The sequence below is a fragment of the Dipodomys merriami genome, unplaced genomic scaffold (genome assembly GCF_024711535.1).
Source record: "Dipodomys merriami isolate MVZ:Mamm:240054 unplaced genomic scaffold, mDipMer1.0.p SCAF_37, whole genome shotgun sequence".
Lineage (NCBI taxonomy): Eukaryota > Metazoa > Chordata > Mammalia > Rodentia > Heteromyidae > Dipodomys > Dipodomys merriami.
In genome coordinates this window covers 12,381,705-12,403,636 of record NW_027205270.1, presented here as the reverse complement: position 1 = coordinate 12,403,636, position 21,932 = coordinate 12,381,705, and the positions used below count along the sequence as shown (strand labels likewise).

Below are 21,932 nucleotides of genomic sequence, written 5' to 3'. Positions count from 1 at the left end.
TTACATGATTATGTGACTACTGGCTTATAATGGTATGTCTTACTATATATTCTTTTAAAAAAAAATTAAAAGCTGCTAACATAGACAATCTTTCTTTTTTTTGTTGATCATGGGGCCTGAACTCTGGGCCTGGGCGCTGTCCCTCAGCTCTTCAGCTCAAGGCTAGTGTTCTACCACTTGAGCCACAGTGCCACTTCCGACTTTTCTGCTTATGTGGTGCTGAGGAATCAAACCCAGGACTTCATGCATGCAAGACAACTGAACCACCTTCCCAGCCCCAACAATCTACTTCAAATAAAGGAAATTTGCTTTCTGCCAATGCTTCACTCTCCAAGAATAACCAGTTAAGTAGACACATAATACATGGGGACTGAGACAGATATAACTTAAGAGTGATGAACACAGTAGAAAGTTCAGACAAAAAAAAAGTATTTGTTAGAGATGTTTGGAAGATAGCACTAGATATTTACTTTCCAGTTTGCCATCTGTTGAGACGAAAAAAAAACAAACAACCTTTTATTACCACAAGGCTTGTGATATGTTTCTAAAGCATTCACAATTAAACAATCCTTATTGCAAGAGACAGTCAAGGGTGTGCAGGACATGGTACTGACTTTCCTCACCCTGTCTACTACAACCACTGTCTTCCAGCCACACATTCTTTTCAGTTTCAAGAACATCCCAAGTTTTAGGACTTTCACACTTCCTGTATCTTTTCTCTTTTAAATATGCTTTTCTTTTAGATTTCCAGTCTCCTTGAATACCTTTCATTTATAATTATCTTTAAAGTCCCATCCTCAGATAGGCTTTCCCTGATAACTCTATCTAAAGAATTCCCTCTCAATTCCCTTAACCAGCTTTAGGGTTTTCCAAACATTTATCACCTTCTACTTCTCTATTACATATTAATCTTTCAAAGTCTACTGCAGGTATCTACACACTTTCTGTAAAGAGCTAGGTGTGTGTATTTGCAGCTTTTTTTTCTTACAACTCAGTTCTGCCACTGAAGCACAAAAGTTGTGTTAAACCTTACAAAAATGAATAGATATGACTGTGTTTCAATAAACTTCTCTTTTTGCCTGTCCTAGGGCTTGAACTCAGGGCCTGGGCACTGTCCCTGAACTTCTTTTGCTCAAGGCTAGTATTCCACCACTTGGGCTGCGGTGCCACTTCTGGGTTTTTCTGTTTATGTGGTACTGAGGAATCAAACTGAGGGCTTTATGCATGTTAGGCAAGCGCTCTACCACTAAGCCACATTACCAGCCCTCAATAAACCTTTATTTATAGAAATAGCAGTTGACTTGTGTGGAACATGAACTATGTAACTTGTGAGCAGGGATGGGAGGGGAAAACTGGAGAAAATGAAGGAAGGGGTGATGTCCGAAAAAAGAAATGTACTTATGGGGGGGCTGGGGGAGGCTGGGAAGGAATGTGAAGGGTAAACAAAGGAGGAGGCTACAATGCTTGATAAGAAATGTACTCATTATCTTGCCCATGTAATTGTAACCACTCTACAGTATGTTCACAATAAAAAATTAAAAAAATAAAATAAACAAGAAATGTACTTATTACCTGACTTAGGAAACAGTACCCCTCCATATAATAGCTTAATAATAACAATAAAATTATATTTTGAAAATAGCAATTGTTATAGGAGATGAAAATCAAAACAACTTTAAGATTCCATCTCACCCCAATTAAATTGGCCAACATTAAGAATTTGAACAAAAGCCGGGTGCCGGTGGCTCACGCCTGTAATCCTAGCTACTCAGGAGGCTGAGATCTGAGAATCCCGGTTCAAAGCCAGCCCGGGCAGGAAAGACCGTGAGACTCCTATCTCCAATAAACCACTAGAAAACCGGAAGTGGCGCTGTAGCTCAAGTGGTAGAGCGCTCGCCTTGAGCTGAAGAGCTGAGGGACAGCGCGCAGGCCCCGAGTTCAAGCCACATGACCGACCAAAAAAAAAGAATTTGAACAAAAACAAATGCTAGTCAGGATGTGGGGAAAAAGAAATCCTATTACACTGCTTGTGGGAATGTAAACTAGTACAACCAGTCTGAAAGGTAGTTTGGAGGTTTCTCAAAAAACTAAACAGAAATTCCCTATGACACAGTCATACCACTCTTGGGCATCTCCACAACATTACAAGTCATGATAGGGTAGACACTTGCATATCCACATTCATTGCTGCACTCCTCACAATAGGCAAGTTATAAAAACAGCCCAGATCCTCTACAATACATGAGTGGATCCAAAAAATTTGATACATATACACAATGGAATTTTACTCATCCATTGCAAAGATTATGTCATTTATAGTGAACTGGATGGACCTAGATCAAATCATGTTAAGTGAGGTAAGCCAAGTTCAGAAAGACCAACAGTGCATGTTTTCTTTCATATGTGGAAGCTAGATTTAAAATTTAACTGGACAGGACAACTTACAAGCATTCAGAAGCAGACTAAAGGAGGATATTCTTAGGGGGAGAAACCCAAAGGCATAACTCCTCTGAACATTTCAAGTATTTATAGAAAAGAATTGGTGGTGGCATTTGTTTTTACTCTGGGGTTTTTTTCTTTTTTCTTTTTAGGGTGGGCTATGAGAGTTCAAAAAGGGAGGGAGAAAGGGCAAACAATGAAGTCATGGTATTTAGTATACACTATGTGGAAAACGAACTATGGGACTTGTGAGCAGGGATGGGAGAGGGAAACTGAGGGAAAGCAAAAGAAGGGGTAACATTGTCTAAAAAAGAAATGTACTCATTAGCTGGCTTATGAAACGGTAATTCCTCTTGTAACACCTTAATAATAACAATAAAATTACCTTTAAAAAATAGCAGTTGTTGGGTGCTGGTGGTTCATATCTATAATCCTAGCTACTCAGGAGGCTGAAATCAGAGAAACCATGGTTTAAAGCCAACCTGGGCAGTCAAACCTCAGAGACTCTTATCTCCAATTAACCAGCAAAAAGAAAGATATAGAGACATGGCTCAGTGGTTAAGCATCAGCCTTAACCAAGAAAAGCTGAGCAAGAACATGAGGCCCTGAATTCAAGCTCCAGTATCAGCACACAATACAATAAAAGTAGTACTTGGCCTATGAACCATAGTTTGCTTCCCCTTCTAAGATAATCTGAGTATCACAGAAATAGGAACTTACTGCTTTGTGGTATTACTTGCTGCTTTGTGGTATCCCTATTACTAGAACAGTGCCTAACTCAAATATGTATTCAATAAATGTGTATAATCAGTGATAGACTGAAATGGAGGAGCTATACTCCTCCTTCCATCTCTTCAAGAGACAGTTCAAAAATGAAGCAGCCAGCAACATTTCCATTTGGTAAATGGTCCCTTGATCATCATGTGTCCATTACCAGCAATTTCATATATAAATGCCTGGGTCCAGGGAAGAGCTTGTTAAAAATAGAGATGGCCAGCCAGATGCCTATGGCTCGCCCCTGTAATCCTAGCTACTCAGAAGGTTGAGATCTGAGGATCAAGGTTCAAAGCCAGCCCGGGCAGGAAAGGCCATGAAACTCATCTCCAATAAACCACCAGAAAACCAGAAGTGGTGCTGTGGCTCAAGTGGTAGAGCAATAGCCTTGAGGTGAAGAGCTGAGGGACAGTACTCAGGCCCAGAGTTCAAGCTCCATGACTGACCAAAAAAAAAAAAAGATTGCCAGGCCCACTTCAGAAATTCTGATTCAATAGATCTAGAGTGAGATCAGAGGACACGCATTTCTAACAAGTTCCTGGTAATGATGAAACTACAGATCTTTTTCCACCTTACTTAAAAGAGTCACTGGATAAGAGCACTCAACTACAGTTCTAGCATTTTTATCTATTGAGGAAAAAAGTAAATTCTGATGTTTCAGTAATTTGGTTGTACTGGACAGACAGACAGACAGACAGAGACAGACAGACACACACACACACACACACACACACACACACACACACACACACACACACACACACACACACACACACACACACACACACACACACACACACACACACACACACACACACACACACACACACACACACACACTTGACTGCTTAAAGTCCAGCACCAGTGGCTCACGCCTGTAATCCTAGCTACTCAGGAGGCTGAGATCTGAGAGTCACAGGTTTAAAGCTAGCCCAGGCTAGAAAGCCCATGAAACTCATCTCCAATTAACTACCAAAGAAGCCAGAAGTGGTGATGTGACTCAAGTGGTAGAATATTAGCCTTGAACAAAAAAGTTCAGGGACTGTGCTCAGGCTCTGAGTTCAAGCCCAAGGACCAGTACTAAAATGAAAACAAACAAAAACCCTGCTTAGTGGAACTGCTGCTTCAGTAAAATCAAGGCAAAAAATACTAAACCTTTCATTTCTTACAGATTGTCTTCCAAATCTAGTTTTTGTTTGTTTCACAATATTAGGGATGGAATCTAGGGCCTTATATGTGTAGGCAAGTGGCTACTTTGCCACTAGCCCTAGCCTTTGGTTTTTGAAATAGGTTCTCATATGTACCATAAGTTGGCTGGGAACTATTTATGGTTCCCAGGCTGTCCTTAAAATCAGCCTCAGCCAGGCATCCATGGCTCCTGCCTGTAATACTAGCTACTTGGGAGGCTGAGATCTGTTTGTTTGAAGCCAGCCCAGGCAGAAAAGTCTGTGAGACTCTTATCTCCAATTAACCACAAAGAGCCAGAAGTGGAGCAATGGCTCAACTGATAGAACACTAGCCTTGAGCACAAAAGCTCAGAGACAGTGCTAAGACCCCAAAGTTCAAGCTCCAGGACTGGCAAAAATAAAAGTTTGCAGATTGAGGGTAGGGATGGGAGGGGAAAACGGGAGAATAGAGGCGACATTGACCAAGAAGCATTGTACTCATAAGCTGACTTATATACAACTACTTAATAATAACAATAAAAATAATGCAACTCAGTAGATACTATGTTGAAAATGAACTATAGGGGCTGGGAAGGTGGCTCCGTGGTAGAGCGCTTGCCTTGCATGCTCAAGGCCCTGGGTTCGATTCCTCAGCACCACATAAGAAAAAAGCCGGAAGTGGCGCTGTGGCTCAAGTGGTAGAGTGCTAGCCTTGAGCTGAAGAGCTGAGGGACAGCGCCCAGGCCCAGAGTTCAGGCTCCACGACCGGACCCCCCCCCAAAAAAAAAAAAAAAAAAAAAGAAAATGAACTATATACAACCTATGGGTGGGCGAAGGAGGAAAAAAAAGAGACAGTGAAGGAAGGAGTAACACTGTCCAAAAAGAAATGTACACATTACCTGACATAAAATGGCAACCCCTCTGTACACCACCTTTATACCAATTTTAAAATATTACCAGAAATAATGAAAAAAAGTTTGTAGAAAATGACCCAGAACAATAAAAGAACATGAAGAGATATAGTATATTTCACCTAGATAGTGTAAAAATTCTGATCCTGGCCTAATATCTGAAGACCGTTTTTCCAAGGATAGGGAAAATTAGTTCCACCTTTGTCACCAGTAGCATATCTTGACCTATTAGCCCCACAAACACTGCAGTTTACATTCATTCATAACTATAATTAATTGTATCAGAATCCTCAAAAGTCAATACTGCTAAGCACAATATATCTGAATATGAGAACTACTTGTTTCCCATCCATCATCTAATCAACCCCAGCTTGTCCTGTGATTTTATTCCTCCTGAAAAGGAACACATCTGTAGCCATTCCTTTATAGAATCTCTGCCTGCTTCCCTCCCTTCAGTGTCCTTACCTCCTAATTAATTTAGAATCTTCCCATTATATTGTCAAACTTCCACATCCACAAAAGGCACCAAAGGTAAATAGTGGTAGACCAAGAATAACAGAAGTAGGGTAGGGTCTAGCTGTACCCTAATATGTGTTAACTGTAAACCTATGAGGAATATATTTGAGCATATTTTAACATACAGATGAATATGAGACTTCAGAATGATACTATAGTTTAAGGATAACATTGTAAAGGAAAGAAATAAACTGCTGGGCAGAAGAAATAGAATTGTGAAATGTAAGTGAAAACAAGCAGATGGGTGCTGGTGGCTCATGGCTGCAATCCTTGTTATTCAGAAGCTTGAAATCCGAGGTATAAAGTTCAAAGTCAGCCTGGGCAGAAAAGCCTACAAGATTCATCTTGAATTTACCAAGGGGGGGAAAAAGCTGGGCTAGAGGCCTGGTTCAAGTAGTAGAGCGCTAACAACAGTGTGGGGGGGGGGAGGGAAGAAGCAAGCAAAAGCACAAGGCACTGAGCTCAAGCCCCAGTATCCACACAAAAAGAAAAAAAAAGTGTAAGAGAAGGGAGTATGTGCAAATATTGCCAAAATAGTAAAATACTTACATGTTTTAACTACCCGGTCATAAAATATAAACTTAAAGACATATTTCCAGCACACTGGAAAGTATTTGATTTCCAAATCTGTTTCAAACCTACTGAATATTATTTATCATCCCTAGCACTGGATCAACAACACTGGAAGCAACTGTGAGTGGTACTAGAATAGGCAGCCCATAAATAGCCACTAACCAACGGCTGAAAGGAATCAGAAAAAAAACTGAAACACTCACTGCAACTAATATGTAGAACCCATGTCCACTTAATTTGAAACCAGAGCCAGAGGCAGACCAAAACATGCCATTATCACAGGAGTCAACTCCCTTAAGTAGTTTCTGCTGTATATAGTTTGTTCATCCTCTTCTTTGAGTTTCCAACAATCTCCTCCTTGTTAATCAGCTTACCAGATAAAGGAGAACATTTCCAGTCTCATAGAACCCATTTGTGTGCTTATGCGGGCGTGTGTATGCCAGTCCTAGAGCTTGGAGTCAGGTCCTGGGTGCTGTTCTTGAGAGGTTTTTGTTTTGTTTTGTTTTTTTGCTCAAGCACTCTACCACTTGAGTCATAGCTAAAAACAAACAACAAACAAAAACAAAAACCAAAAACACACAACAAAACACCAATTCCAGATTTTCTGGTGTTTAACTGGTGGTAAGAGTCTAATGGACTTTGCCGCCCTGGCTGGCTTTGAACCTTGATCCTCCAATCTCAGCTTCCTGAGTGGCTACGATTACAGGTGTAAGACATGGTGCCTGACCTCATAGTATTTTTACACAATTACTAACATATCTAACAATCACAAATGTTGCAGGGGCTAGATTAAGCTACCATTAAGGCAGATAATACAGTAAAAAAAGTAAATGTAACACTATTCCTGTTCTTCAGAGAGCTGGTGGGGGAGACTGACAAGTAAGCAATTACAGCTTTAAAATGCCAGGAATATAAGGAAGAGTTGCCATTGGAGGGATGCTTAACTTTGCCAAGAGGGGCATGAGGACAGTGTTAAAAGAAAAAGAGAAGAAATTCATAGCCAAAATGATTTGTGGTAGAATACACTGACTTTTCTTTTTTTGTGTGTGTGTGCCTGTACTGGGGCTCATGCTATCTCTCAGACTGAATATCTCACACAATTTGACAGAAATAATGTGCCCCTCCCCCCAAAAGTCATGTCAAAAGTTTTGCCTGGATCATTATTGCCCCCCACTAGCTGTAGATGACAAAATTGATATCACAGGTTCCCCCCACCCATTCTTTAGCAGCAGTGATGGATTTACAGGGATCTATCCATACTTTCTCCCTGAATCGCCTGTGGCCACTGACAAAGTTTGCTGCACTGTATGCTGGAAGGCTGTCACCACAGAAGAGATTAAACTAACTGACCATGTGCATCAATTAATGGAGCCACAACTCTACTCTGCTACAGTTCAGAAAGATAACAATTAGAAACTATTATTATTATTATTTGCCTATCCCTGACTCAGGGCCTGGGCACTGTCCCTGAGCTTATTCTGCTAAAGGCTAGCACTCTTCCACTGGAGCTACAGAGCCACTTCCAGCTTTTTCTGTTTATGTGGTACCGAGAAATTGAACCCAGGGCTTTATGAATGTTAGTCAAACACTCTATCACTAAGCCACTTCCTAGCCCTCTCCTAGGGATTTTTAATTGAGGTTACTGACTATGAAATTTGTTTCTGGGCTAGGAATGTGGCTTAGTGGTAGAGTCCTTGCCTGGCATGTATGAAGCCCTGGGTTTGATTCCTCAGTACCACATTAACAGAAAAAACTGGAAGTGGTGCTGTGGCTCAACTGGTAGACTAATATAAGCCTTGAGCAACAGAAGCTCAGGGACAGTGCCTAGGCCCTGAGTTCAAACCCTAGGACAGGCAAAATTAAAAAAAAAATTCACTAGGAGGAGCTGGGCATCAGTGACTCATGCCTGGAATCCTTGCTCCTCAGGAGGCTGAGATGTGAGGATTGCAGTTTGAAGCCAGCCCAGGCAGAAAAGTCTCCTTGAGACTCTCTTCTCCGATTAACCTCTCAAACACGGGAAGTAGTGCTGTGGCTCAAGTAGTGGAGCCCTAGCCTTGAGCACAAAGAGGTGCAGGGATAATGCCCAGTCCTTGAGTTCAAGTTCTACAACTGACCAAAACAAAACAAAACAAAAACAAAATCACTTAAGAGGGCCTGGCTGGTTGCTGGTGGCTCATGCCTTAATTCCAGCTATTCAGGAGCTACTCACAGTTCAGTCAGCCTGGGCAGGAAAGCCTCTGAGACTTTTAAAGCTGGAAAACCTCAAGGCCATTGTTCAGGCCCTGAGTTGATGCCCCAGTACCCCTGCCCCCTATCCTCTCCACACATACAACAGGAGAGCCACAGGCCCTGAGCTGATGCCCCCCCCCAACACCCCTGGACATGCACACATATGGAGAGCCACAATGGAGGCAGGAGAAATACTTTAGAAGATACCTAACAAGAGGCTGGGAACGTGGCATAGTGGTAGTGCTTGCCTAGCATGCATGAAACCCTGGGTTTGATTCCTCAGTACCACATAAACAGAAAAAGCCAGAAGTGGTGCTGTGGCTCAAGTGGTAGAGTGCTAACCTTGAACAAAAGCAGCTCAGTGACAGTGCCTAGGCCCTGAGTTCAAGCCTCAGGACTGACCAAAAAAGAAAAAAAAAAAAAAAAGGTACCTAACAAAGCAATTCTTTCTTTTTTACCTACTGGTAAAAAGCTCATTTTGCTTTTATCTTCTGGTACCCTCATTCTAAGGTCAATTCACAAAGCAGGAGTGCTGACTTTGTTGGAGAAAGTGTCTTATAGCCATAGGTGGAAAGCAATGAGGGCTTCTCCTGTTCTTCCCTCCAAAGTGCTGGAATATGCCTGCATACTTAGTGTAAGGGCTGACTTTGTTTCTGCTATCTCTAGCTACATGTCATTTCCAAGCTTCATAACCACCTTGTCTTTATCTTTCCTCTGCCAACACTCATCAGGCCTCCTGTCCTTACTATCCCAAGAACATATCTTTTCTTAAGTTCTCCTAGCTTTCCCATGTAGTCTAGGTAATATGTTTCCCTAGGAAACTACCTTATTATCCTAGATCTCCAACATCAATCAGGACGTGGCTAATATATACAAATTACTACAATAATAAAATGTTGTGCTCTACCAGTACACTTTTTAAAGCCTTTTTCCTGATTTTTTTTTGGGGGGGGGGGGGGGAGGTTGATTGTGGGCCTAGGCGCTGTCCCTCAGCTCTTCAGCTCAAGGCTAGCATTCTACCACTTGAGCCACAGTGCCACTTCTGGCTTTTTCTGCTTATGTGGTGCTGAGGAATCGAACCCAGGGCCTCATGCATGCCAGGCAAGCACTCTACTACTGAGCCACCTTCCCAGTCCCTTTTCCCTGAATTTTAATGAGTAACTTCTGAAGCAGGAAAAAAAAAATACACCTGTCATTTTATAAATGGAAAAAAAAAAACCACACCAAAACATGGTCCATAAAGTGCTTGCCTAGCATGCACCAAGCCCTAGGTTTGATTCCTCAGTACCACATAAACAGAAAAAGTCAGAAGTGGAACTGTGGCTCAAGTGTTACAGTGCTAGCTTTGAGCAAAGAAAAATCAAGGCCAATGCCCAGGGCCTGAGTTCATGCCCCAGGAACTGCCAAAACAAAAACAAAACAACAAAAGAAACAACGTAATCATTTGTAAATTTTTTTTATAAACAATTTTTTAATTTTTATTTTGGTCAGTCGTGGGCCTTGAACTCAGGGCCTTGGTGCTATCCCTGAGTTCTTTTCACTCAAGGCTAGTACTCTACCACTTTGAGCCATCATACCACTTCCAGTTTTCTGGTAGTTAATTGGAAATAAGAGTCTCATGGACTTTCCTGCCCAAGCTGGCTTTGTACCTTGATCCTCATATTTCAGCCTCCTAAGTAGCTAGTATTACAGGCATAAGATACCAGCATTTGGCCAGCCTTCTACTTTTATAAAGTATAAGAGAATGTTTCACCTGAATCCATATTCCTCAATAATTATAATGTAATAGTTTTCCAGAACAACTCAATGATACCTTAATTTCCACTAAAAACAGCTTTTAGAGCCTCCAATTAAAAAACCCCAAATCTGGGTAATTGTATAAACTAAGTTATGACTCATAAATAGATTTCTTTGCTTTTCTGATCCTAATACTGGGGGTTTTAACTCCAGGACTTATGTTCTAGCTAGGTAGGCCCATGTCTTTTCTACTACTACTTCCAGTTCTAGTTTTTGCTGGTTAGTTGGAGATAGGAGCCTCAAGTATTTGCCTGCTTTGAACTGTAATTGTCAGATGTCAGTTCCTTGAGCACTTATAATTATATATGTAAACCACTAGGGCCACACATACATTTCTTTTAAGAAGTTATATATACATCATGGAGGGAAAAACTGGGAGAAAGTGAGGGAAGGGATGACTTTGTTTAAAAAGAAATGTACTCGCTGGGCGCTGGTGTCTCACGCCTGTAATCCTAGCTACTCAGGAGGCTGAGATCTGAGGATCGCGGTTCAAAGCCAGCCCGGGCAGGAGAGACTGTGAGACTCCTATCTCCAATAAACCACCAGAAAACCGGAAGTGGCGCTGTAGCTCAAGTGGTAGAGCACTAGCTTTGAGCTGAAGAGCTGAGGGACAGCGCCCAGGCCCAGAGTTCAAGCCCCACAACCGACCAAAAAAAAAAAAAAAAAAAAGAAATGTACTCACGGGGCTGGGAAGCAGCTCAGTGGTAGAGTGCTTGCCTTGCATGCATGAGGCCCTGGGTTCAATCGCTCAGCACCACATAAGCAAAAAGAAAAAAGCTGGAAGTGGCACTGTGGCTCAAGTGGTAGAGCGCTAGCTTTGAGCTAAGGAGATGAGGGACAGCGCCCAGGCCCAGAGTTCAGGCCCCACGACCAGACCCCCCACCCCCAAAAAAAGAAATGTACTCATTACTTGACTTACATAACTGTAACCCCTCTGTATATTACCTTTTTAATAACAAAATATAAATTAAGGGCTAGGAATGTGGCTTAGCAATAGAGTGCTTGCCTCTGCCTAGCGAGCATGAAGTTCTGAGTTCAATTCCTCAGTACCACATAAATAGAAAAAGCCAGAAGTGATGTTGTGGCTCAAGTGGCTAGCACCTTGAGCAAAAGAATCTCAGGGACAGTGCCCAGGTCCTGAGTTCAAGCCCCAAGACTGGCCAAAAAAAATAAATAAAAGTTATAAGCCAAATATGAAAGCATTTGTTTGATCAAAGGTTTTGAAATAAGCTGAGTGCTGGTGGTGGCTCATGCCTGTAATCTATTTAAGAGGTTAAGATCTAAGGCTCATGGTTTGAAGACAGCCTGAGCAAGAAAGTCTTTAAGACTCTTATCTGAACTAAACTACCAAAAAAGCCAGGACTGAAGGAAGCTTTGGCTCAAGTGGTAGAATGCTAGTCTTGAGTAAAAGCAGCTCAGGATAGCACCCAGGCCTGGAATACAAGTCCCAGAAATAGCACCCCCCCCCCAAAAAAAAAAGGAAAAAGAAAAGAAAAAAAGGAAGGAAGGAAAGGAAGAAAGGTAGCTGGTTAGTTATAAAATAGCTGGGTGCTGGTGTCTCACACCTGTAATCCTAGCTACTCATAAGGCTGAGATCTGAGGATACAGTTCAGAGCCAGTCTGGACAGCAAAGTCCAATTAAAACTCTAAGTAGAACTATGGTTCAATCAGGAATAGAACCTAGGCCCTGAATTCAAGCCACATGACCCGTTAAGAAAAAGTTCTGAAATAAGTTTCTACTATGAAAGGGTTTACTATATTGCTTGGCAAAAAAGTAAAAGTATATCCAGCTAGGGAGAGGAAAGCATAAGGCTTAAGGTTCAAGTCTCAGTACTGGCATTAAAAAAAAAAAAAAAAGTTTACTATCTTTAAACAAAATTGGTGCTAAAACATCTTAAAATATTAAGATTTAAAAAAAGGAAACCCCTCCCAATGAAATTTCTATGTTAAAATAAGAAAGTTATATATTATTACATTTTGAACGCAATGTGCCAAAATATGGGCAAACACACTTCAGATAGAACTTTATATGAAATCACAGACACTAGAAATTAAAATATGATATATTTCCCCATAAAATTATGTTCTTATCTGTCATTTACTGGAAGCATAGTAAACGTAAATCATGACTTTTTTTTTAAATGGGACAATCCACATAGCACCAGTAGCAATAGAGATATAGGTCCAAGTTGCTGGTAAATCATGATTTATTGAAACTAAAAGTCTTCAGAATATTATACTCTTTTAATGAGTTGTATGAAGGCAAAAAGACCACATAAAAAAATCACCAGCATAACTATGTTCATTGCAGCACTATAAACCACAGCCAAGGTATAGAATCAGCTGAGAATGGAATCAATGACAAATGGATCAAGAAAATGTGGTTATGTTACTCATCCAACAGAATGATACTGCATCATTTGCAAAGAAATCGAAGAACCTGGACAAAATTATATTAAAAATAAAGTCAGGCCCAAAGAGACAAAAGTTATATGTTTTCTCTTATGTGGAAGCTAGGATTAGTTTATAAATATATAAGTAAACCCTTTGAGTAGTACACAACTGTACATAAATGTACTAACTGAAATACAGAGCCTCAAGGAAATCTCATATGGGTTAATTCCTTAAAAAGTCTAAATCAAAGGTCCACAAAATAAACATCAGGAAACTGGTACTTCAAAGGGGTAGGATGGGGTGGAAACGTGGGGGGGGGGGGGGGAGAAGAAATGAAGAGAAGGAGAGAACAAAGTAAAAACAAATTATCAATGAAGTCAGGTGCAGATGGTTCATGCTTATTATAATCCTAGCTACCCAGAGGCTGAGATCTGAGGATTATGGTTCAAAGCCAGCCCTGGTAGGAAAGTCCATGAGCATTTACTCCAATTAAGCACCAAAAGTTCTGAAAGTGGAGCTGTAGCTCAACTGGTAGAGTGCTAGCCTTGAGGAAGAAAAGAAAAAAAGCTCAGGGATAGCACCCAGGATCTGAGTTCAAGCCCCAGAAGCAGCACCAAAATAATTCAATGCATATCCTAAAAAACTAAGAAAAATAAGGGAAAGGGTGAGTTGGGAGGGTTGGGTAAGAATGTTGAAAGTGGTATCTTTAATTAAGATGTATTCATAAACTGCTTTGTTGAAGGGCAACTCTTTTGTATAACTAAAGAAAATAAAAATATTAATTTTAAGAATCACACTATTACCAGGTCTGGCTTTGAGAGTAAAATTATTACAACCTACTCTGAGATTGTCCCATGCGTTTTCAACGGATTTTTTTATTTGTTTGTTTTTTTGGGTCCGGTCGTGGGGCCTGAACTCTGGGCCTGGGCGCTGTCCCTCAGCTCTTCAGCTCAAGGCTAGCGCTCTACCACCAGAGCCACAGCGCCACTTCTGGCTTTTTTCTTTTTGCTTATGTGGTGCTGGAATCAAACCCAGGGCCTCAGGCATGCAAGGCAAGCGCTCTACCACTGAGCCACCTTCCCAGCCCTCAATGGATTTTTTAAAGAGAAAAATGTAACCTAAGAGTAGCATAACTTTCAGAAAGTTAGGACTGCACTCTATAATGTGTATGTGTGTATACATATATTCAAAAGCACTAGTTACAGGAGATACAATTCTATTATATATATATATATATATATATATATATGTATAGTGTGTGTGTGTGTGTGTGTGTGTGTGTGTGTGTGAGAGAGAGAGAGAGAGAGAGAGACAGAGACAGAGACAGAGACAGAGACAGACAAGACAGAGAATGCTAGAGATTGAACTCAGAGAATGAATCCAGTACTTAGGAGGGTGAGATTTGATGATTGTGGTTTGAAGTCAGCCCAGGCAGGAAAGTCCCTGAGACTTATCTCTAACTACCAAAAAGCCAGTAGTGGAGCAAGCAGTTGAGCAAAATGCTCAGGGAGGCCAGGCAACGGTGGCTCACTCCTGTAATCCTAGCTACTCAGGAGGCTGATATCTGAGGATCACACTTCAAATCCAGCCCAGGCAGGAAAGTCCATGACTCTTATCTCCAATTAACCACCAAAAAAGCCTAAAGTAGAACTGTGCTTTGAGCACAAAAGCTCAGGGACAATGTCCAGGCCCTGAGTTCAAGCCCCCCAAAATAAAATAAAGTAAAATAAATAAATCTGGAGTAGCACAGAAAGCTATTAGAGTATTATATAAAGTATCAGAGGGGCAAGATGTGGTGGATTATGCCTGTAATCAGATACTCCAGAGACAAAAATCGAAAGATCATAGTTTAAGATCAGCCTGAACAAAAGTTAGCAGGACTGCAATTTTTTTTAATTTTTGGTGCTGGTGCTTGAACTCAATGTGTTTCACTCCAAGTGTGCTCTATTATTTGAGCCACACTTCCACTTTCAAAGGTCCATGCTCTGCCACTTGAACCACAGCTCCATTGTGACTTTCTGTTGGTTAACTGGAGATAAAAGTCTCTCAGGCAGAACTGTGATCCTTAAATATCAGATAACTATTTTTGACAGGCTTGAGCCACCAGCAAACTCATGTGAGACTATAAACCGTGTGTGTGTGTGTGTGTGTGTGTGTGTGTGCGCGCACGCACACGCACACGCACGCACGCGCGCAATCGCACTAGGGCTTAAACTCAAGATTTGGGTACTGTCTCTTAGCTTTTTCACTCAAGGCTAGCCCCACCACTAGAGCCATAACTCCACTTCCAGCTTTTTGGGGGTACTGGAGGTAATTGTCTTGTGGATTTTCCTGCCTGGATTGGCTTCAAATTGTGATCCTAAGTTCTCAAGTCTCTTGAGTAGCTAAGGATTACAGGAATAAGCCATAGATACCCCACTTACAATCTTAATAAAAAAGATGGTATGGTGGCACACGACGCCCCTGTAATCTAAGCTATGAAAGAGACATAAGTAGCCTGGGAAGTTGGCTCAGTGGTAGAATGTTTGCTTCACATGCATGAGGCCCTGGGTTCAATTCCTCAGTACCACATAAGCAGAAAAAAGCCAGAAGTGGCGCTGTGGCTCAAGTGGTAGAGCACTTGCCTTGAGCTGAAGAGCCGAGGGACAGTACCCAAGCCCAGAGTTCAGACCCCAAGACCAACAAAAAAAAAGAAAAGAAAAGAAAGAGACATAAGTAGGAGGATTATGGTTCTGTGCAAGCAGAGGGCCTAAGTTCATTCCTTAAACACAAAAAAGTCAGGTAAGCTATCACGTGTAAGAAGCTTCTTCAGAGGCTGGGACTGTGGCTTAGTGGTAGAGTGCTTGCCTGGCATGCATGAAGCCCTGGGTTTGATTCCTTAGTACCTCATAAACAGATAAAGCCAGAAGCTCAAGGATAGTGCTCAGGCCCTGAGTTCAAGCCCCAGGACTGGCAAAAAAGGAGGGGGGGGGGAAGGAGGTAGGGGAAAGAAAGAGTGGGAAAGAGGAGGAAAAGGAACAGTAGCAGCGCAGGAGTAGGAGCAGGAGGAGCAGGAAGAGGAGCAGCAGCAACAGCATCTTTAGAGACAGAGACAGGAGCATTGCTTGAGTCCAAGCGTTAGCTTTGAGGGTATCCCAGCAACATTGCTAGACTCTTTCAAAAACATAGATTCAGCCAGATTCTAGTGGCTCATGCTCATAATCCTAGCTACTCAGGAGGCTGAGATCTAAGATCTGAGGATCATGGTTAGAAGTCACCCTGATCAGGAAAATCCATGGGACTCTCATCTCCAATACACCACCAAAAAAGCTAGAAGTAGAGATGTAGCTCAAAGTGGTAGAGTGCTAGCCTTGAGCTCAAAAACAGTGTCCAGGCCCTGAGTTCAAGCCCCAGGACTGGCAAAAACAAACATACACACACAACCAACATGTTTAAAGTATTAAGTATGTTTACTCAGAGTTTGAAATAACATTATTCAGTGCTTACTAGATAAGTTATGAATATTCTTACTTGATTTGGGGCCTAGTTGATTAACTGGAGTAAAAACATATTTGGCTTTAAATCGTTGGATTTTTTTTTTAACCAAGAAATGTGTGAAATAATGGATGAGACACAACCTAAGTCTGGTGGGGAAGATACATTTATAGATTGTTTCTGTAGTTTGAGGAATAAACCAATTGATCACAATTATGAACTTTTATCTAAAGTGTGTGTGTGTGTGTGTGTGTGTGTGTGTGGATGAACCCAGGCCCTTTGCTAAGTATGCACTCACTCTACATTCCTAGAGATTTTTTGGTGTCAGTCCTGGGGCACTGTCTCTGAACTTTTGTGCTCAAGACTAGTTAGTTCTCCACCACTACAGCCATTGCTCCATGTCCAGTCCAGTTTTTTGGTGGTTAATTGGAGATAGAGACTCATGGATTTCCTCATGGCTTTGAATCATGATCCTCAGATCACAGCCTTTTGAGTAGCTAGGATTACAGGCATGAACCACTGGTGTCCAGCTCTGAGTTTTGTTTTGTTTTTTAAATACACAAACTAGAAAAATTATTATTTTGCCTATAACACAGAATTAGATAACATGATATGTAGAACATAAAGTGACCATAAGTGTTATAACATGACAAGAATCTTATCAGATGAATTTAAGAGAAGCCTTAGAATTCTGGAACACTTCTGGAAAAGTCATAATGAGCAAAGTTGGTCAATACAGAGACTCTTTCTCATTATCTGTAGGAATGGCTGAATAGCTAGCAGAGAGACCCTTTCAGAACTGCAGTTCTAGTTCCTTCAACTCTCTAAAGGTCTCTTAACTCAGGCACTGGTGGCTCCTGCTCCTGCTTGTAATCCTAGCACAGGAGACAGGCTCTGAGGACTTCGGTTCAAAGTTAGCCCAGGCAATAAAGTCTATGAGGTGCTTATCTCCAATAAACCATCCAAAAAGCCAGAAGTAGAGCTGTGGCTCAAGTAGTAAAGCGCTAAATTTGAACAAAAGAAGCTCAGGGACAGCATCCAGGCCCCGAGTTTAAACCCCAAGATTGGTACAAAAAAATAAAGGCTGGCATCGGTGGCTCATGCCTGTTATCCTGAGCTACTGAGGAGGCTGAGATCTAAGGATCACAGTTCAAAGCCAGCCGGGGCAGAAAAGTTTGTGAGACTCTTAATCTCCGATTAACCACTAGAAAACCGGAAGTGGTGCTGTGGCTCAAGTGGTAGAGTGCTCACCTTAAGCTGAAGAGCACAGGGATAGCGCCCAAGCCCAGAGTTCAAGCCCCATGACCAACCCAATAAATAAATAAATAAAATAAAGTCTACTCTAGGACATAGTAGGTAAACCAGCTCATGAACCAAATTTGGCCACTGTTAGTTTTTGTGCTGCCTATTAGCTAAGAATGGCTTTTATATTTTTAAATGGTGGTGGTGTTTCAAATGAAGAGTCATATTTCATGACACATAAAAATTACATAAAATTCAAATGTCAGTGTCCATAAATAAGGTCAGTGTCCATAAATTGGAACATATCCATGCTCATTGGATTACATGTTGTCTATAGCTGTTTTCAAAAGGACAACTGCAGAGCTTACCAATCTTATAGCTCTCTAAGCCTACACTGTTTACTACCTGGCCCTTCACAGAGAAAAGAATGCTGACCCTGGTCTAGGGCATTTCTCTCTGCTCCTGGTTTTATCTCTTTTCACAGAGGCAGTCAGTTCACTGCTTCATCAGTTGAGCCTCTAAGCTTCACAGGAATCCATCTTGGGGCTGTGTGGTCCAAAGTTACATAATTAATACAGTCATATAATATAGTACAACTCATTAGAGTGCGCAGAAAGACAAAGTAACAAGCTACTTGGGTACAGAAACCCATCAGAAACAAGGCAGCACAGTTCTGGCCTGGCCTTTTACTGGACTATTATATCCAGTTCTAGGTCATACAACTGAGAAGAAAAGTAATAACTACAAAATTGGAAGTAGACAGATGATTAAAAGAGCTCAAAAATCAGCCAGGTGCCAGTGGCTTATTCCTGTAACCTTAGGACAGGAGGCTGAGAGCTAAGGATAGTGGTTCAAAGCTAGCCTGGGTAGAAAAGTGTGAGATTACCTCCAACCACTGAAAAGCAAGAAGTGGAACTATGGCTCAAATGGTAGAGAGCCAGTCCTGAGCAAAAGTGCTCAGAGACAATGCCCAGGCCCTGAGTTCAGGCCCCATGAATGCCATACATACACACAAATATGTGCATGTGTGCAGATATGCACACTAAAAACAAAGAACTATGGGCTGGGAAGGTGCCTTCATGGTAGAGTGCTTGCCTTGCACACATGAGGCCCTGGGTTCCATTCCTCAGCAACACATAGCAGAAAAAGCTGGAAGTGGCGCTGTGGCTCAAGTGGTAGAGCGCTAATCTTGAGCTGAGGAGCTCAGGGACAGCGCCCAGGCCCAGAGTTCAGGCCTCACAACTAAGCAAAAAAAAAAAAAAAGAAAAAAAGAAACAAAACCCCCCCGAAGAACTAAAAAATCATACCACTAAAGAAATGCTAAAAGGCCTGCATATGAAGCATGAAGCCCTGAGCACCAACCTAAGCAGCACTACAAACACACCACAAAAAAAAAAAAGAAAGGTGAGGATTAGTTGAAGAGAAAGGAAGTGCATCTGCAGATAGGTAAGATTCCTACTGATGAAAATAACAGCAGTCTGAATTAATATTTTACAAGACACATACATCTCATGAATTAAATGTGATTCAGAGACTGCTATTCCTGCTTTAGGCCTTAACCAGACCCTTAAAAGGGTCTGGTCAACCATTGTACTGTTTTAAGTCTTCAAAGGGATATAGGTCTCCTTTTCAGAAACATTCAGCATTAATAAGTTACCAGGAAAGGTGTCCATTAGTGTGCCTCAGTTCAGTTAATAGTCAAGTGATAGTAACTGAAAGTTTTATAAAAATACACCTTCCCACAGGGGCAAATAGGTAAGGATGGACTTCAGTTACACAATGTATATTATATATTAGACTAAGAATATTCCCAACTATGATATTTTAATTATTCCAGTGGAGCACTGAGTTTATATATAAAGGAACTTCCTTCCCAGGCCACTCACAGTTCAATTAGAATACTCAGTCTGGAGCTATCAGGATGCTTCCTTATGGCAATAAAAGCATGTGTCTCCAACACCTTACTCCCAAGGCTACTCTGCAATTTTAACTCTCCCAGTTCCTACCATTAAGGAAGCCTGCAGCCAGTGCTCACTCTCATTGTGTCTTGAAAGTGATCGATGTACACAGCAGTACAAATCTAAGATAAACTTTAATATCCCCAAGTTAAATTTCGTTTTTTTTTTTCTTTTTAGTCAGAGACTGGACTCGAACTCAGTATCTGACTCACGCATTGGCTGGCACTCTTATCAACTAAGTCATGCCTCCAAAGCCCCCCGGGCGAAATTTGATGTAACTTCAATCACAACTTTTAAAAATTACATAAATGGGGATACGTTTCCATTAAGTGGGAAAATAGGGCACAGTTTCCAAATATTTCTGTTCTTTTCAATGAGATCAAACTAAGTAACCTACTATTTCAAAATGTCCCATTCTTGGAACAGTAAGCTACTCCATAAATGCTCCCTGAAGAAAACAGTCTTATTACCTACTAGTTTTGTTAACTTCTAAAACACAGAATACTTGAACACACACAAAAGGCTCTTGGAGTCAATCCCCCCCGTTTGCAATCAGTAATGCAAATTCTGAAACTTTGCTCTACATAAAACGTTGATAAATCTGAGGGTTTTTTTCAGCCTTGAAATCCTAAGACCTGTATTTCCTTAAGAACGCCCTTCCCACAATGTGAATCTCACATTAATCCTACTAAACTCACTCCACTCCCAGTTTACCTATAGAGGATGTTAAAATCTAAAGTACACAATACTTCCAAGTCACTTCTAACATCTAGCAATAACCTGACCAGCACAAACTTTTTCTCAAGTCTGTCAATACTTATTTTAAAAACCTACAGTAGGGAAACAAAGAAAGTACAGCCCTCCTCCCCCTTTCCTAAACCATATGGTAGTAAAATTGAAGTTCGCTATTTATTTAGTAGTGTTTAATTTTACCTGTTCAAAGCCAATCTATCCATCGGGCCCGTACCATTTGTGTCTTTGTGCCCTGGGACTGGAGTTATCGGCTTATTTGCAACTGTACCCCAAGCGTGTTTTCAAATCACACAACCGAGTCCAAAGACACCCTTCCCCCGACCATTAACAGGATCTCACCACGGCCATCTACCTAAACCTGGTTTTGGGGGTGCAGCGCACGCGGGTGACGGCCCCGGGACGGCTGGGAGCAGGTCCCGCTCCGACGAGGTGACCGAGCAGGGAGTTTGCTCGCCGCGGCCGGCCCTGATCCACCCCGGGAACTTGGTTACCCGAGCCCAGGGACGCGCTGAGGCCTAGCCGCGAGGCCGGGCGGGCTCGAGTCTGTGAGGAGTTCCGTGCCCGGTCACAGAACCTTCCCGCCCGCCCCGCGGTCGCCTGCAGGCGGGGACACTCGCCGTCGTCTCCCGGCGACCGGACGCGCCCGCCGGGTCCCAGGCCGCCTCCCTTATCCTCCGGCCGCCTCCCTCGACCCGGCTCTGCGATCGCACCGGGCCCTTCCGGGGCGGCAGGAGCTAGGCCGCGCTGAGGCCCGCGGCCCCTGGCTAGCCGGCCGGGCCTCGGCGTCCGGTATCAGTCCCGAGGGCCCGGCTCCCGCCGGTAACGGGCCCCGTCGCCTCCCCTCCCCCCCCTCCCGCCCCATGACAGTGCAAACCCTCCGGCCGGGGCGACCGCCCCGCCTCCGGCACCAGGCCCAGCTCTGGGCCGCGGCCGCAACCGTGGCGGCAGCCGCACCGCGACCGCCCGCCCTCGCTCGCTTGCTCGCCTCCGGGCCCGGCGCCTCGGGCCCGGCTCGGGCTCTGCCGAAGTCTCCGCCGCTCCCCGGCCGCCCTCCGCGGGGCCCGGGCGGGGTAGGCCGAGGCCCGGGCGGTGGGGGTGGGGGCGGAGGCTCCTCTCACCTTCATGTCGGGACATCCTAGTTCAGACGGTGGCGGCGCGGCCCCTCCCGGGCTCCGGCTGCAGTGTCCCCCGCGGGGTCCCAGAGCTACCCGCGGCGGCCGGCCGACTCCCACTCGACTCCCGGGCTCGGCCGCGGGGGCGGGGTGGGCAGGGGAGCGCTCCCGCGGCGGCGGCGGCGGTGGCGGCGGCGGCGGGGAGGCGGCGCGGGGCGGGAATGGGGCCGGGCCTGGCCGGGGCTGAGCTCCTCCAGGAGGCGGGTCCGTCGCCGCGGCTCCGCCGGCGCCCGCCGTGACTCGGTCACTCTCGGGCCCGCCGGCTCCCGGCAGCGGCGCCGCGCTCCGCAAATCCCGCTCCTCCCCTCCCCCGGCCCGCCCCCCGCCCCTCTCCCCCGGCTCCCGGCCGCCGCCTCCTCCTCTTCCTCCTCCTCCACCTCCTTCCGCCCGCACGCCGGCCCCGCCTCTCGCTGCCCGCGCCGGGCCCAGCCGCCCGGAGGCCCCGCGGCCCGCGGGCGCGGCGGAGGCGGCACGGCACGGCGCGGCACGGAGGCTCGGGGCGCGGCGGCTCGGGGCGCGGTGTGGTTCGCGCTC

General features: G+C 43.7%; 1 protein-coding gene across 1 annotated transcript in view; it reads right to left on the bottom strand.

Moving 5' to 3' along the window:
• Kcmf1 (potassium channel modulatory factor 1) overlaps positions 1 to 21,712 on the bottom strand; it is an 88,910-nt gene extending 67,198 nt beyond the window's left edge. Inside the window, exon 1 of the mRNA XM_069989111.1 lies at positions 21,345 to 21,712. Within this exon, the coding sequence (XP_069845212.1) occupies positions 21,345 to 21,360 (16 nt within the window). The 5' untranslated portion in view covers positions 21,361 to 21,712. The remainder of the gene's footprint in view (positions 1 to 21,344) is intronic.
• Between the last annotated feature and the right edge of the window lie 220 nt (positions 21,713 to 21,932).